Source organism: Strigops habroptila, chromosome 2 (assembly GCF_004027225.2).
Source record: "Strigops habroptila isolate Jane chromosome 2, bStrHab1.2.pri, whole genome shotgun sequence".
Classification (NCBI taxonomy): Eukaryota; Metazoa; Chordata; class Aves; order Psittaciformes; family Psittacidae; genus Strigops; species Strigops habroptila.
In genome coordinates, this window is record NC_044278.2 from 55,556,423 (window position 1) to 55,572,036 (window position 15,614).

Here is a 15,614-nt window from a genome sequence, read left to right on the forward strand (position 1 = left end):
AAAGGAAGCCTTTTTTAAAGAAGTGTGTTTTGGGGAATGAATGGAACTGAAATGTAGGAATATTTTGGGATGGCTGAAGACCACTTCCTTTGTATCTTTGAGGGAGGCAAATACAGATGGACAGGGGAAGGATCCTTGCTAATATTTTCAACGTTTAAAATGTATATATTTTTCATTCTATTTTGGGCTGAACCTAAGAAACTGTTACAATTTTTTCTTTCTTAAAAAATAGGCAGAGAGAGGAGGCAGGAAGAAAGAAAAGTGAAGGCATATTCTCACCTGTGCAAAAGCAGTCAGTAGCTGAGGTGTTAAGGTATTAATGTTGAGATCTAGTGTCATCTACCTCAATGAATGGGCTTGCACTTTGGTCTTTGTCATTCTACATTAGAAAACACTTACAAAAAATTCCTAAGTAACTAAGTCCCAAGTTTTTATGTAAGATTGTATAAACTTTCATTTTAAATAATTTTTGTTTCTTTGGCATGTGGTTCCTACTGTTAAAAAAAGCACTATTTGGTTTTGAAAGGCTATTTTTTACTGTATATGCCAAACTTATGAACTTTTGATGAGATGTATTACATATATTAGACCCAGCTCTTCTGTAGAATGGCTTTTTACTAATTGGGGACTAGTGCATGTGTGTAATAAACACACAGTGCAACAAGTATTTCTTGTATCTCCTTTTATTTATTGACTTGCTATTTACATAATAAAGTTGTGATTATTAATATTAGATAAACATCCACACAGCAAATTCACTTACTCAGCCACATATTTCACTCACATGTTCACAGAGTGGGAGCAGCATCTTGGAAGTCAACCCCAAGTGTGTACTCAGAAACAGATGATCATATTGGCATACCTCTATTTACGAGTCTGGCTTCGTATGCCCTAGTGATACAGGAGTACGGGGCATCTGCTACGGTGTAGCCATGAATGATCCTATCCTGTCCATTCCTGGCAAAAGGTTCCAGCTTCACAGCTGAGCCTGCACTCATAATAACAGAAGACAGATGTGCTGAGTCCCTCCAGGGCTCCATAAGTCTCCTTCAGTGGTGAACAAATATCTGCATGACAATGGGGAATCTCTTTTGTGATTTTTGTAGTCATAGCCTTGATGGACTGGGTAGGGATGTGGGATCCACTGAGTTCCTCCTAGTTTTTCAACCTAAAGATACAAAAACTCTGGGTGGTTTCATAGATATCAGCTGTATGCTCTGACTAAGCAAAGAGTGTTTGGAGGATGGCATCAGAGACCTCTGCCAGTAGTATATTTGCTCACCCCAAGGTAGTTAGTCATTGACTAGTAGGAGTTATGGGAAACAAGGCTCACAGGATGACAGCTTGTTTGACTTGTACACAGATAGGGATTGCTAAAATATCATGCAGAGATGATTAAAGGCTTGGTGGCAGCTTACAGTCAAGGACACCAATAGTATATCTTTTGCATTAGAAGAGTGAGTATACCATGATTTTTGTCCCATATTCCAGGGATGAGACAGTCCTGCCAGTCCCAGAGTTTGTGAGCCTCCAGGTGACTGTGGGCAAAACTACTGCAATGACAAGAGTGCCTAGAAAGTCCTACTGCTCTGTTCCTTCAGGGGCGGGGGTGATGCAAGAAGACAGGCATCACTTCATTCATGGGATGTCCCCAACACTGCCTCTGTGTTGCTGCATAAGGTCTTCCGTTCTTTCCCTACAACATTATGCAGTGCATGTTGTCTAGACTTGGAGCAGGGAGATGGGATGGGCTGCACGCATTCAGTGTAGTAACTCAGAAATGGCATGAGAGTGGACAGAAGTAAGGGCCTCCAGTGTAAGGTGACTGACCCCTTTGGGCTGAAGGTGTAGATAAGAAGAGATTCAGCTCCAACTCTTTCCATGTCCTATTACACCACGTTACTTGGTCATGTAGAAGTAGCCCATACAATTGATATGTAGAGTATTTGGACTCAGAACCTGCCTAAGTAATGGAAGAAATATGGAATTCCACTGTAGCCTGAGGCTTGACATGTAAGGTGTGTAACTGGAGGGAAGAAAAAGAGAAAAACCTGTAGATAGCTCTGTAACTGAGAGATTGTGCTTCCTTGAAAAGACCCAAGTTGAAGTATGGTTGCCCAAATTTTTCTTTCAGCTTCTTTGTACTAGTGGGATAATCAGATTCATAATGACTTGCCTTGTGCAAGGAAACAAATGTGAATGTCTAATTAATGGATCTCGAGACTAAAAATTTCACTTTATCTGGATTTGGACAAAGTTGATTGGTCCTTTTTAAGTTTCAGATTTGACAGCATTAAAATTTATAGCTGACTGATTCTTACCTTAACAAGATGTGAAAAGTGGAAGGTGTAGATCCATATTTAAAATAGGCAATTAGAATATGAATATGTCTGAGCCAGCATTATAAAGAATTCTAGAAATAAACTGTTTTATGAAATGAAGTAATGAAAACAGGTAAGAAATGCTTTCTTAGAAGAAAAGTTTTCTAAGTACATATCGCAGAATCATAGGATGATTAGGGTTGAAAGGGACCTTAAAGAACATGTAGTTTCAACCCCTCTGCCATGGGCAGGGGCATATATAAGGATTCTTGCTTATCCTAAAACATAAACACACCACATTATCTGCAGTGTTAAGAACAAAACCTAAATATTTTCAGGTACTTTAAGATGGAAATATGTTAAAGTGCAAAATATTCATGTGTTTAAACATTTTGAACACGTTGATGATTTTCAGAAGCATTCAGCACCAGCATTGTGAAGATTTCTCTCTTACTAAAAAATTCTGAAATTACAAAAATCAGATTAGTTTCTTTGAAGCACCTTACCCTGCACCTTTTCAATTCAACACCATTGTTAGTCAAATTCTTCTTTGCTCTAGACAAGAGTAAATCTGGTATAAACCTGCCATCAAAAATATCAGTACCACGTGGAATTCACGTACAGAGGACACTAAACTGAAATCTCTGCAAAGAGCTCAGAATACTGCAAGTATTTTATGCTAGAGAGGATGCTGTAGAAAGATAATTGCATACATGAAACAGTGGAATGAGTTTCTGAAGGCACTTAGCTCATCATAGATTTATTACTTTTACTGTTTGTGTCTTGGTGAATTTGTTTGTTTTAAACTAAAATACAGCGTTGAAGCCTCACAAAGGCAAAGCAGTCTTCAGAGTATCTTCCAACTGCTTGTTTTAAATAATTTGTCCTGAATACAAAGATCATTAACTGCCCCAAAAGAAGAAGAGGATACAGAAATTTGCTTGATGAACTGTAATACCAGGACTTTTCCTTTCTCTTTGAACACCGGAAAGTGAAAATCCAGCTTCCTAGTTAAATAGATGTTTATATGAGGGAGTGTTTATTGTGCTTCATTGCATAAACATGCCTGGCAATTGTGATAGCTGCCTGCAAGGGATAGGAACATCAATCATTTCTTGTCAATATGTAAAATATGTACTATGGCAAAATATTTTGGGATTATAGAATAGAATAGACTATTTCAGTTGGAAGGGACCTACAAGGATCATCTAGTCCAATTGCTTGACCAATCCAGGGCTGACCAAAAGCTAAAGCATGTTATTAAGAGCATTTTCCAAATGCCTTTTAAACAAAATACTGACAGGCTTGGAGCATCCACCAGTTCTCTAGGAAGCCTGTTCCAGTGTTGACCATCCTCTTGGTAAAGAAATGCTTCCTAATGTCCAGCCTGAGCCTCCCCTGGTAAAGCTTTGAACCATTCCCATGCATCCTATCACTGGATCCCAGGGAGAAGAGCTCAGCACCTACCTCTTCTCGTTCCCTCCTGGGGACGCTGTAGAGACCAATGAGGTTGCCCTGCAACCTTTTTTTCTCCAAACTAAACAAGCCCAAAGTCCTTAGCCACTCATAGGGTACTCCTTCCAGCCCTTTAACCAGCTTTATTGCCCTCCTCTGGATGCATTCGAGTGACTTTAACATCCTTCTTAAATCATGGGGCCCAGAACTGCACACCGTCCGCAAGGTGAGGCCACACCAACACTGAATGCAGTGGGGCAATCACCTCTTTTGACCAGCTGGTGATGCTCTGTTTGATGCACCCCAGGGTGCGGTTTGCCCTCCTGGCTTCCAGGGCACACACTGCTGACTCCTATGGAGTCTGTTGCCAACCAGCACCCCCAGATCCCTTTCTGCGGGGATCTGTTGCTCTCCAGGCACTTCTCTCCCAGTACTTGTGTCCAGCGTCACTCTGTCCCAGGTGCAGAATCTGGCATTTGGACTTGTTAAATTTCACTCCATTATTCATAGCCCAGTGCTCCAATCCATCTAGATCCCTCTGCAAGGCCTCCTGTCTCTCAAGAGAGTCAACTGCACCTCCCAGTTTGGTATCAGCAGCAAACTTGCTAATGATGCATTCAACTCCTGCATCCAGATCTTTGACAAAAACATTGAACAGAACTGGCTCTAGAATTGAAGCCTGAGGAACACCACTGGGGACCTGTCACCAGCCAGATATAGCCCCATTCACTGCAACCCTTTGGGCTCTGCCCTTCAGGCAGTTCTTCACCCAGCTCACCGTGAACCCACTCATCCCAGAGTTGGACAGGTTGTCCAGAAGGATGCTGTGAGGGACAGTATCAACAGCCTTACTAAAATCCAGAAAAACTACACCACTGCCTTCTCACCTTATCATAGAAGGATATCAAATTAATTGAACAGGACTTTCCCTTTGTGAATCCATGTTGACTATGCCTGATGATTGCATTATTCTTTAAATGCCTTTCAACAGTACTCACATAATGTTTTCCATAATTTTGCCAGGACCTGAGGTTAGACTAATGGGTCTGGAGTCCCTTGAGTCTTCCTTCACCCCCTTTTTGTAGATTGGACCAGCATCTGCTAGCTTCCAGTCAGCAGGGACCTCCACAGACTCCTAAGGCCTTTGGTAGATGGTCCTGCCATAACATCTGCTAGCTTTTTCAGTACTCGAGGATGAACTCCATCAGGCCCTGTGGACTTGTGTATATTCAGCTGATACAAACTGGTCCCTTACAATTTCAGTGTCCAGATTTTGAGTTTGAGACATACTTTGTGGGGAACCGCAAGAACTCTGACTATATGTAAAGGCTATGTTGCCAGCAGCAAATCTAATATATATCAATACATCTGGGAGTTGCTTAAAAACACCTACAAAATTTTCTGTGCATATACAATTCATAAGCCGGGTGCTTAGTTAATAAGTCTCACGTATTTTAATTCTTGAATGGCAAGGGTTTTTTTCATGTTGGATATCCAGCTTTCTTTGTCTGAAGAATAAATGTGGTGAATCATGTAGTGATGGTCTATGTGCCATTCTATTAATTGTCTGATCTTTCTCCTCCTTTTTCAACAGGTTAAACTCACAATGATATTCCTTGACAGGCACACTTACTCATTTTTAAAGCCTGCATTTTCCTAGTATTCTAATTTAAATAGCCACAGATTTCTGCCCTTAGAATGTTAGAGGACATGATTTTATTACCAGTATACTTTTTAGTTTAATTGACATGTTTTATCAGCTGTATATGCTGGAGCCATCTATTTATATTTTTCTTTTATTACCAGAAATATAGCCATAGTAATCTCCTGTTTTAGCTGCATTTAAATACTATTTCCTCAACATAAGGTAATAAACAATTTCCTTTAACCACCTGGCTGGCAAGGTGACTTAGTCTCTGACAGGTCTTTGTTAGAAACCAGGTAATTTTTGGCCCACTATTTATTGCCTGTGAAACTATCAGGTTTTTTTCCTTTTCAGTATGAATGTTCTGTATTTCCTGTTCTTAGTGTAAGTTTTATTTTTGAATCTTCTTTGCCTTCTACCCTACAAGAGTTTTCTGTGTCCAGCATTTCAATGCTTCATGATAGTGTCTGTCTGCAGAGACAGATCAATCGACAATAATTTGGGAAACCACAAATATTTCACTTTTTATCTATGCATATTCTCCACAGTTTTCACAGAAGACATCTTCACCACATGCAGTTCTTAGCAAAACGTGTGCTGTGAAATCCCATGGTGTAGAGCAGCAATGAATCTCCAAAATAAAGACGTGATTTGCTGTTTCTTTGTCATTTTGCACAAATAGACAAAATGGGCAATATAATGTGATGCTTTCTACTGCACTGCACAGCTGATAGGTGAAACTACATACATTTCCACTTTTATTCTTTGTATATTTGTAACTATGTACTTCCACAGTATATGTTATAAACAAAGATTTTCTTCACAAGGGTTGATTTTTATTAGGATAGTTATATAGACAAATGTGCCACCATCTATAGACACTAGTGTTGTTCTTTTGCATTATCTTATATCCTGTGTATATAATACACATAACACCTTATACAGAATCAAGATGAATGGCTTTCTCCTTTCTGTATTCAGTCTTTGAGGACACCCTCCTTTTCCCAGGTACAATCAGTATTTCTTATAGTTGAGCTTTTCTGTTTTAATACGTGGAGACAGATAGTCTACAATGAGTGGGTAAGGGGGATATGGATTTGCTTTATTGAGCTGCTTCACTCATTTTATCTAAATCCTGACAATCAGTCAGCAGTATGCAGTGCATCAATATCAAACTTTTCAGCAAAATTAGCAAGTTTTCAAGAAACTAGTCAAATAGAGATTTATCCTGGTTAAGACTGTTGAAATAAAGGGTGTGAGAAAATAAAGCTATTTTTCTCATAAGACATTATTTTTCTCCTTCTAATATTGATAAGGTTGCTGTTCACATAATCTGAAGAGGGATTAACGAAGGAAACATGAGGCTTCATAAGCTTTAACTTTTGCTTTTTTTGCTGTTGAGCAGCACTTTGTAAAACCGTGGAAAAATCTGCATTCAAAAAAAGTTAAATCAGTAGGACAAAGATATTTATACAAATGTATGTATCACAGCCAACTATACCCCAATTTGCAAAGTATTCTAGGTTGGAGTGCTATTGTTAATGCTTATGGCTGGAATCAGAAAGAGTTGTAGAACCAATTTTTTTTCCTTTTTTTTTTTTTTCCCCAAAAACATTGAAAACTACAGTGAAAAGTTTCCTCCTACCCCTTTCATATTTTGCATTTCTGTTTTTAGCACTCAGGTCAATTATAACAGCTGAGGTTTGAGATACTGATAGTTCAAAACTGTTGCCTAACACATAATTGCATGAATGAATGTGACAAAAAAGTGTTAAAGGTGATTTTGGGGAAAAACAGAGAGGCAGGTTCCTTTGTAACTGACCCTGTGCATGATCCTTATCTATTTAAAATGTAAATGTTCAAGCAATGAGAAAAGCTCATTGGCTTTAATTGTTTCACAACATCTCTTCAAGAGTCCTGGCTGATGATCAAGTTTCTTCATTTTTTTCTGGAGAGGGAAGGTTATTGGGATGAAAATTAGAACAATCTGTTTGCATTATGCCTACTTTCAGATCAAAAGAATTAGACGCCAGTGACTTTTGGAAACTCTGTGGCATGCAGTTGCCACACATGGTAATCCATAATGGTTGCAAAAAATTAGTGTACTTTATGAGTCGACCTAATATTACTATCTGAAACACTAGAAATTTAACTGGGTGTTTTACATTTGTCTTTCATATCGTTATTCAAAACTGAAACATGGCACAGCATTCCTTGTTGGACATACCTGTTATTTACAAAGGATATGTGCACATTAAACCTAACTTCAGGCATGTGTCAGAGGTCCCTAGGACTTCCATTCCCTATATGACTTATAATCATTATTCTTTGGTAGATCAATTCCTTTAAATAGGGGAAACATTCTAATTTAAGTGTACACACATATGTGTTGCTAAGGCATGTTTCAATGTTTGTCCCTTGCCGCAAAAGCAATGTTTTGTTTCTCTCAAGGAGAGAACAATAAAACCAAGGGGGTTCAAATGCATATTTGGGGTCCTAAAATACTTTTTTTGGGTTTAAAAAAAGAAAAGAAAGGGAGATTCAATTACGTTATACAGTTGTACCTTCTCTTGATACATTGGAATGCGTCTTTGTGTTTAAAAGAAGACACAGTGAGTGGAAACCTTTGTTCAGTGACTTTCTTTTAGGGGGTTTCTGTGTCTTCAATCAGTAGAGATTCTCAGGACACTGAGAGCTCCTGATGCTGAGCTCCTTCACTGAACAGAGAACCAAATATTCTGATGGGAGTATTATGCATATGTGGCTGCAAATACCTAGGAAAGAATCACCTCATGGAATTCCTGTCTGTGATCTCTGTTTTACTTCTCCCTTCCCCTGTCCTTCACAGTGCCCTCATTAGGGAGGTGGCTTCTGGAGGGCTGTAGGGCTTTGCTTTCTGCATGGTTTTCACCAGCGGAGTGTGAAAATGGTATTACTCACTCTGTGCTTGGGAGCTGGCTGGCAACAGCTTCAGGACCAACCTCAAAGCAAGAAAATAGGATTAACGTTTTAATCTCCTCTGCCTAACCACCTTCTCTGTGCTGGGCAGGGCGAGCACAAGGAGTTGTCTAATTTAAAAGGTGTTAGTCTGCATGGTTCAGATTGTGTCCTGCAACAGGTGAGTTACTGTAGTACATCAGGATACTTGCAAATGATTCTGAGGAACTAAATGAACGGCTTCAGTTCTCTGGACAAAATTATGTGGTAGGAAAAAATGCTTTATTTTGATTGAGCAAGATGGCTTTCCTGTGATTTCAGTATTTGTGTTTAAATTTTGGGTTATGTTGAAACACAGCATTGTTTTGAAATACATACGACAGTTTGAACTGCATATCATGTTGTAACAGTGATGGTTTGAGAGAAATGGTGAGGAGAAATTAAATCTTTCATTACTGTTTAATGGAAAAAAACCAGGCAGGATATTGGGCATGCAGACCCTTCTTTAGGCCTTAAAATGGAAATAGACATCTTCAGGCAATGTACAATTCCAGAATAATTGTTTAGACATTAACTTATCTAGGTTAATCAATTAGAGGATTTAAGAGGGATGATTAGCACCACTGGCAGAAGAGATGGGGAAAGGGTTTTAATTCTTCATAAAGCCTATGTATTGCTCCATACCAAAAGAACATACGCAGTCAGTAAAGGTGAGCATCACTCAGCCATCAAAGTGAAAACATTTTTCAGGAAGCAGCTGTTCCATCTCTGAGATCATACCCCTTGAGGGGGACCTGTGAAATACTTTCAAATGACAAATTGGAGGATTAAAAGTCCTAACTCTATTCACTACTGAAAATTCTGGACTCTGAGAAAGCACTGATTTTGAGACATATCACAGTTATTTCCAGAAATCCCTTCCTGTTTAATCTCTTGCTTATTCTTTCTCTCTTCCTTTTGATCCCATAAACCTCTGTACACATTAAAACCAGGTTAATAACATAATCACCTCTCCCCTTGCTAATGACCTTCTCTCTACAGGTACTGATTATACCTTTCTTTCAAACCAAGGAGTTACACAATTAATTTGAACTCAAACCATTTTTTCCCAACTAAGATGAAGGTTGTTTAGCTTTGAAGTGTGTTACTGACTGAGATCTGGTGCTACTAGAAAGCCTGCCTGCTGTATTTTTGGGCTCTGTACCAATCGCCCAATGAAGACCATTATGTCCCCCTATAAAAGGCATTTGACATTTCAGGGAGAATTTTATTTTATTTTATTTTATTTTATTTTATTTTATTTTATTTTTATTTTATTTTATTTTATGATTAAATAATATTCATTAAACTTGCAAATATTTCCCAGTGAAATAAATATACTTTCTCTGGTAAATATCAGCTCTGCTTAAGAATTCATTTTTTCCCTAACAGTTCAGGCACTTTTGATTGTAACAAGTATTTCGGAATTTTTTAGTTACTGACACATAGTCTACAGCCATCTTGAATGTGAAGGTCTGGGCATCTCTCTCCAGCAAGAAGAGGGGATAGAGGTTTCAAGAAGTTTCGAGGTTTATAGTTTTCAAGAGGGGATAGAGGTTTCAAGAAATGGATGGGGAATTGATTTATAGTCACTTTCAGCTCCCTGTTGAACTAGAAGGATCTAATGGAAAGCACTCATATTCTTAAGAGAGCCCCAGTTTTGTCAGCAGCACCTGTGTCAGGCTTGGCCTTACATTGACGATACCTTCTCTTTGGCTTGTGGGACTAGCATAGCCAGTGGGGAAAAATGAGCTCAGATTAAGAATATGATAGTAATTAAGCAAACATTGTAATTAAAAAAGAAAAAAAAAAGAAAAAACCTGCAGGTTATTTTTGGACTTGCTGGTGGTTTATTTAATGGATTCTATTTATATTATGCTGGTGGTTGGATAATGTCTCCTGAATCTCTCTCTCTTCTTAAACCACAGATCCCTGTACTTCTCAACCTGAGTAAAGATCCTGATGTTAACTTGCCTATGAAACCATTAATATTTTCATTGGCCATGGGTGCATGCCTTGGAGGTAAGAGTTTGTGTCAGAAAGCTGTCATAAGGTAATAGCTATGCAATTATGGTATGTATAAAGTAGCATAATAGGTTCAATGATTTTATTATGAAAGCATAGAGAGGGCCTGACCCAGCTTCTTTTGGTTTCAAAGGACTCCTGGGATCCCAGTCACTGTCTGCTGCTACAATAGGATTTTTGCAGTCTGTGTTTGAAGACCATCTCTGCATAAAGTACAGATTCATAAAGAAGCAGCCCAGATGGCGCTTATAGGGTTCTGATCTTTTGTGAGAGAAAATACAAAGATACATTTAGCTTTCAGAACAGACACCCATCATTGCTCATTGAAAAGATGCAGAAAATGTGTTATAGCTGAGATCTGAAGGCTTGATTCAAAGTGTGCTGAAATCACTGGGAGGTTTTCTGACTGGCTCACAGAAATGGTTTGAGTGTCCATTTGCTGACCTATTTCACACTCCTCACTCTAAAGAAAGCCTTTTTGAAGTCTTTGGGAAATGTACCTCAAATAATGAAAATTAATAGCCATTCTCTTAGTGCCCATCTTAGTGTTAACTGGGATTTCTTGATTTGTCAGTGCGTTAGCACAAAACAAGCAGATGCTTTCATTACTTTTTCTTTTTTAATTGTAAATGTACCATGTATGTATTGTGGGCTCAGAATTTAATCTCTAAATTAATTAAATTAATGTTTATACTTGATTTTTTTTTTTTATATTTTGCAAATGGCTTATGAAGGTGTTATAACATAATGTTTCCAAATAGCAAGTGTACTAAGTGCAATTAAAATGTATGTTTTTAATGAGAAATAAAGTTAGTTTTTTTTTTTACTACTGAGAATTTTAATGCTAATTACATTGTATTGGGCTGTGTTTTGATCCCTAAACTCGTCATTATATTGTGACTTTAATCTGTTGCTCTTTAAAATCAGTGATTTGAATAATCAGCATATCTTTATATAGATAGCTTTATGTTTGCCATAAAGATGTCATCTTTCTTCACAATTTGCTAATCACTCAACATAGTCTGATTTCATTAAACTTTAGGATAAAAAAAAAGAAAAGGGTAAGGAATATAAAGTTAGCCAGGTTATGCTGATTTATTTTAAGTGGGAGGCACTTTACCAGCCTAAGAGCCTTTACAAGTCTCAGCTGATTTTCCTGAAGTATCAGTTATCATCTTAACCCAAATTCCTTTAATTTGATTTGTTGAAGGGCTGCCAGGATTTTAAGAGAGACTTCTGTGTGTACGCAGTGTGAGGCAAAAGTAAAAATATAAACAGTATCACTGGAATTATTTGAATTAGAGCCACTAGAGATCTATACAGAGTGCTCAGGTATTCAGATAGGCTTCACACAAATATTTGGATAAAAAGTTAGATCATTATCATTATTAGCAAAAGTTTAGTCTCCAGACTGTGCTCTATTAGGATAAAGCTGAGCATATGCTGAGTTGTACTGGCAAAGGTCTCATAGGAGTCTTAGCCTGAAAATTAATATGATGCGTCTGACTTTCCCATGTCAAAACAAAAAACTAATGCAAAGCAGCTTATTGCTAAGGTATGAAAAGTGTGGAAAAGCTTTTTCTTGAAAATATTTTGTAGCCCCAAGAAAGCATTGAGGTTTATAGCGAAAGATTGGATCTTATCACTCCTTATGTAACCAAAGGCTCTTGGCAAACAAGACATTTTGTAGAAGAGACATAACTACATATTTTAGGGTTAGTTTTTTACTGCATAATGCAGAGCTTCAATTCTGGTAGTTTGATAGCATTTCTGGGGTTCAGGGTAAACACAGTTTATGTGTCTGTAAGGGAACATCATCATTTGTGCCTGTCTTGGAAAATGCCATGCAACATTTTGTCCTGAAAAATTTCCAGTGGGTACAATTACTTTTTTCTACTGTCACAAAGTGTACAGGCAGCTATGGGATTGGAAGATGATAGGATGAGAAAAGATAGTAATTTTCCTTCATTGCTTTAGATGTACTGGAAATGAAGGAAGGATTGAGTCAGTCTCAAGCAAGATGAAGAGACCTTCGCCAGTATAACTGCCGCGTTGTTGTCATCTTCAGCAGTGCCTCCTGAAAGACAGCGGCTGCTATAAAATTTCTGTCTTTCACGGCACTGGGCTCAGACATACAGTGTAACTGACTATTGCATAGGTGCTCCTTGCTGTGTAAAATGTGTCTCTAGAAGTGAGAAGGGATGAAAAATTTTGTCTCTTAATCAAGGAAACCAAGGAAAGTGATGGCCATGGCAGTTCCTGGTGAGATGGTCACAATTTTGAAATCTTTGGGTCTTCCCCAGACTTTGCTGGTTCTTTTCTGGCAGAAGTTTTCTTCAGGTCAGGTCAATCTTACATGGTTAAGAAATAAGCATGGTAATTTTTCTTGTTCTGGAAATTTAGGATTACACTTGTCTCAACTATCTCTAAGAACTTAAGTTGTAAATTCAGAATCTGGCCGCCTCAGACTCCCTGTTTGATGATGAAGATGTCTGGGAGGCAGATGTTTATTCATCGACTGAAATTGCCAGATGCTCTCTGCAGAGCACATCAGGCCCCTCTTATGCAGAACTTCAGTAGCTGAGAGGGGTGCCCAAAGACAGGTCAAATGAATTTGAGCCTTAGAGCCTTTTGGTTTGTCAGTTCTGAATCCTGAACAACCCTATTAGTTCACATCTTTCTTGGCATTAATGGTCAGCTTGACTAAGTAGCTGGAAAAATTGTATTGCTTATGGTTTTTTTTATGTACTACTGCCAGTTTTTCAATTATGTTTTGACCATGAAGGGGAAGAAAACAGCAAATTTAAAAGGAACTAAAGGAAACAAACCACAAAGTAACTTCACTTATATTCTGTGGTGTTCTGACAAATCTGCATCTGTACTTCTTTTGCACGAAAGGACATTGAATAAAGCTTTTTTCATTAATGCTTCCTATTATAGTACATGATGGACTTACTTATACTACTTTTTGAGACTGAGTTGTATATAAACTTTCCAATAATGTCTAGGGAATGCTGCCCTGAAATTTTGGAGGACAAAGGAAGACTGCTAGCTACAGCAATTTCAGAACAAAAGGAGCTTTAATTGCACTGCTTCTATTGGCTCATGAGTTTTAAAATCACATGAAAAAAGGATTCAACTCAGTTTGAGTAAATGCACAGTCAGGAATCCACCTGTTAAGACTGTTCAGAATTAGACTTCTACACAGTTAAAACTATGTAGAACCAGATTCTTTACTGAACTGAAGAGGTTATACCTAAGATATTATTTGAAGGGGTTTTGTACATTTGACGTTTAAAGAGCTGGCATTTATTTGTCTTTTTTATCTCCTTTTTCATGATTTATAAAAAATATGTTTTTGAAAAAAGAAGAAAAAAGGAGGAAAAAAAGATTGAATTAATATCTGAAAGTTCCTACCTTGTGAGTTCTCAGTTGCTAGAGTAGAAAACTGTAAAAAGTATTTCTCTGTTGCAGTGACTATTACTGTGGTCCGAAGGGAATATTTTCTATAGTGTCTAGTTTTGCACTATTTTTCTTCTCTATATATTTTCCTTCTCTATATATTTTCCTGAAACATCATTGTCACAATTCTGCAGAAAGAGTTAATCTAGGATGCCTACAGCTGCGTTATTCCAGCCACACAATCTCGGTTATAAGCTCTACTTCAAGAAAGGAGACGGGAAAAGGGGGCTGCTGGCACTTTTCTTCTAACTTTACAGGGTCAAAAACCAGGTGTGAATAAAATCCATTATCCACAGGACATTGTGCTAATTACAGCTATTACAGCTATCCCACAGTGTAGATAAGTAGTGGGATTTCTCTCAGTGGTCCAGTGCTATAGCTATTCTGTCTCTTGGCACCCCTCATCAGGTTCCTGGTGCAGATAGGGCCTTGCGCAGTGGAGTATCACTGATTTGTTGTTCCTGCTGATTCTGGTCAATAATATCCTAAACTAGTTTTAAAGCTTCAGACACATTGACGGTAAAAACATAGGAATATTGTTTATATCTCTGGACCAACCGTTCTTTGCAATATGAGGGAAAAGTAATAGTCTTCAATCAAACATAAACTGTATTAAAAAATATAATAATAATATGGAAAAACTGTAGATCCTTTGAAGTAATTTTATAGTTACAATAGATCAAATTTGTATAACACTTTTCAATTTGAAAGATTTAAAATGGTTATCAAGAACTGAATATATGGCATAAAAGTACAGCAGTTGTTTAAGAGGAGCACTGTTCAGCTTTGGTTTTGAACTTTATTGTTGTGTAATTGAATATACAATACAATGTGTATTTGCAACCATAGGAAAATGGAGAGAATATATTTACCTGAGCTTGATTTTAACTAGGACACTGACACTGAAAGTTCCTGTTATTTCCAAAGGAGTTTTTTTAATGAGAAACCCAGGGCTCATTTTATACATCTTGCGGGTGAGACAGCCCTGATTTAGACAAGTGTTTTTTCTATGGATATAAAACTCATCATCCAAGTGAAAGGGTGGTATTGTAGGGAATAAGAGTGACTTGAGGTCTTTCAAAAGGAAAAGAATGTTGCTGCTCTTGACTTTGAAAGGCAAAACAAATAAGGAAATTTAGGAAATGTCTCACAATTTCTCTTTAAAGACCTCAGTGCAGTCTTTCGCAGTATTATGCCTCTAAATTGTGCAGATCTAGAAACAAAACACTGCAGGTATTTTATATGTCTTACACTAACATCTAGTTTAGTTTCTGAGTATACTTTGCATTGTTTCTGTGATGTTTGTGGTGATGGAAATGAGTAATGGTCTTAAACTGTGATTGCTGTCCAGTAAATAGCAGTACTATTGCTTGTTCTTAACAAAGAACTCATTCAGAGGTTAACTGAAGGTTTTGGGTTTGTCATAGCGTGAAGAACTGCATCATTGGATATATACACAAGGCATCTTTTCTCTCTATTAATATTTGAGTGCCCAAACTGTCCTCTTGCTGTTTTCTGGAACAGGCACAATCTGTAACCTTCTATAAAAATCCATCTGCTGTTTTCCTTAGCTCTTTCATGACATTCAAACTCTGGGCCATCTTCATGCTTTTTCAGTATGGCATTCTTAAAGTCCAGCAGTGCTGTGAAGCCTCTGGTATGAGAGCCAGGCTCATTACCAGAGTCCCCACAGCTAAAGGAGATTCTCTAATCTTTAAGATTACTGAAGA

The 15,614-nt window shown here is 37.8% G+C and overlaps 1 protein-coding gene across 1 annotated transcript in view; it reads left to right on the top strand.

Annotated features, from left to right (window-relative positions):
* The window catches only part of OCA2 (OCA2 melanosomal transmembrane protein), a 163,556-nt gene that overhangs the window by 102,808 nt on the left and 45,134 nt on the right, over positions 1 to 15,614 (top strand). Inside the window, exon 21 of the mRNA XM_030476159.1 lies at positions 10,326 to 10,419. Coding sequence (XP_030332019.1) covers positions 10,326 to 10,419 — 94 coding nt within the window. The remainder of the gene's footprint in view (positions 1 to 10,325; positions 10,420 to 15,614) is intronic.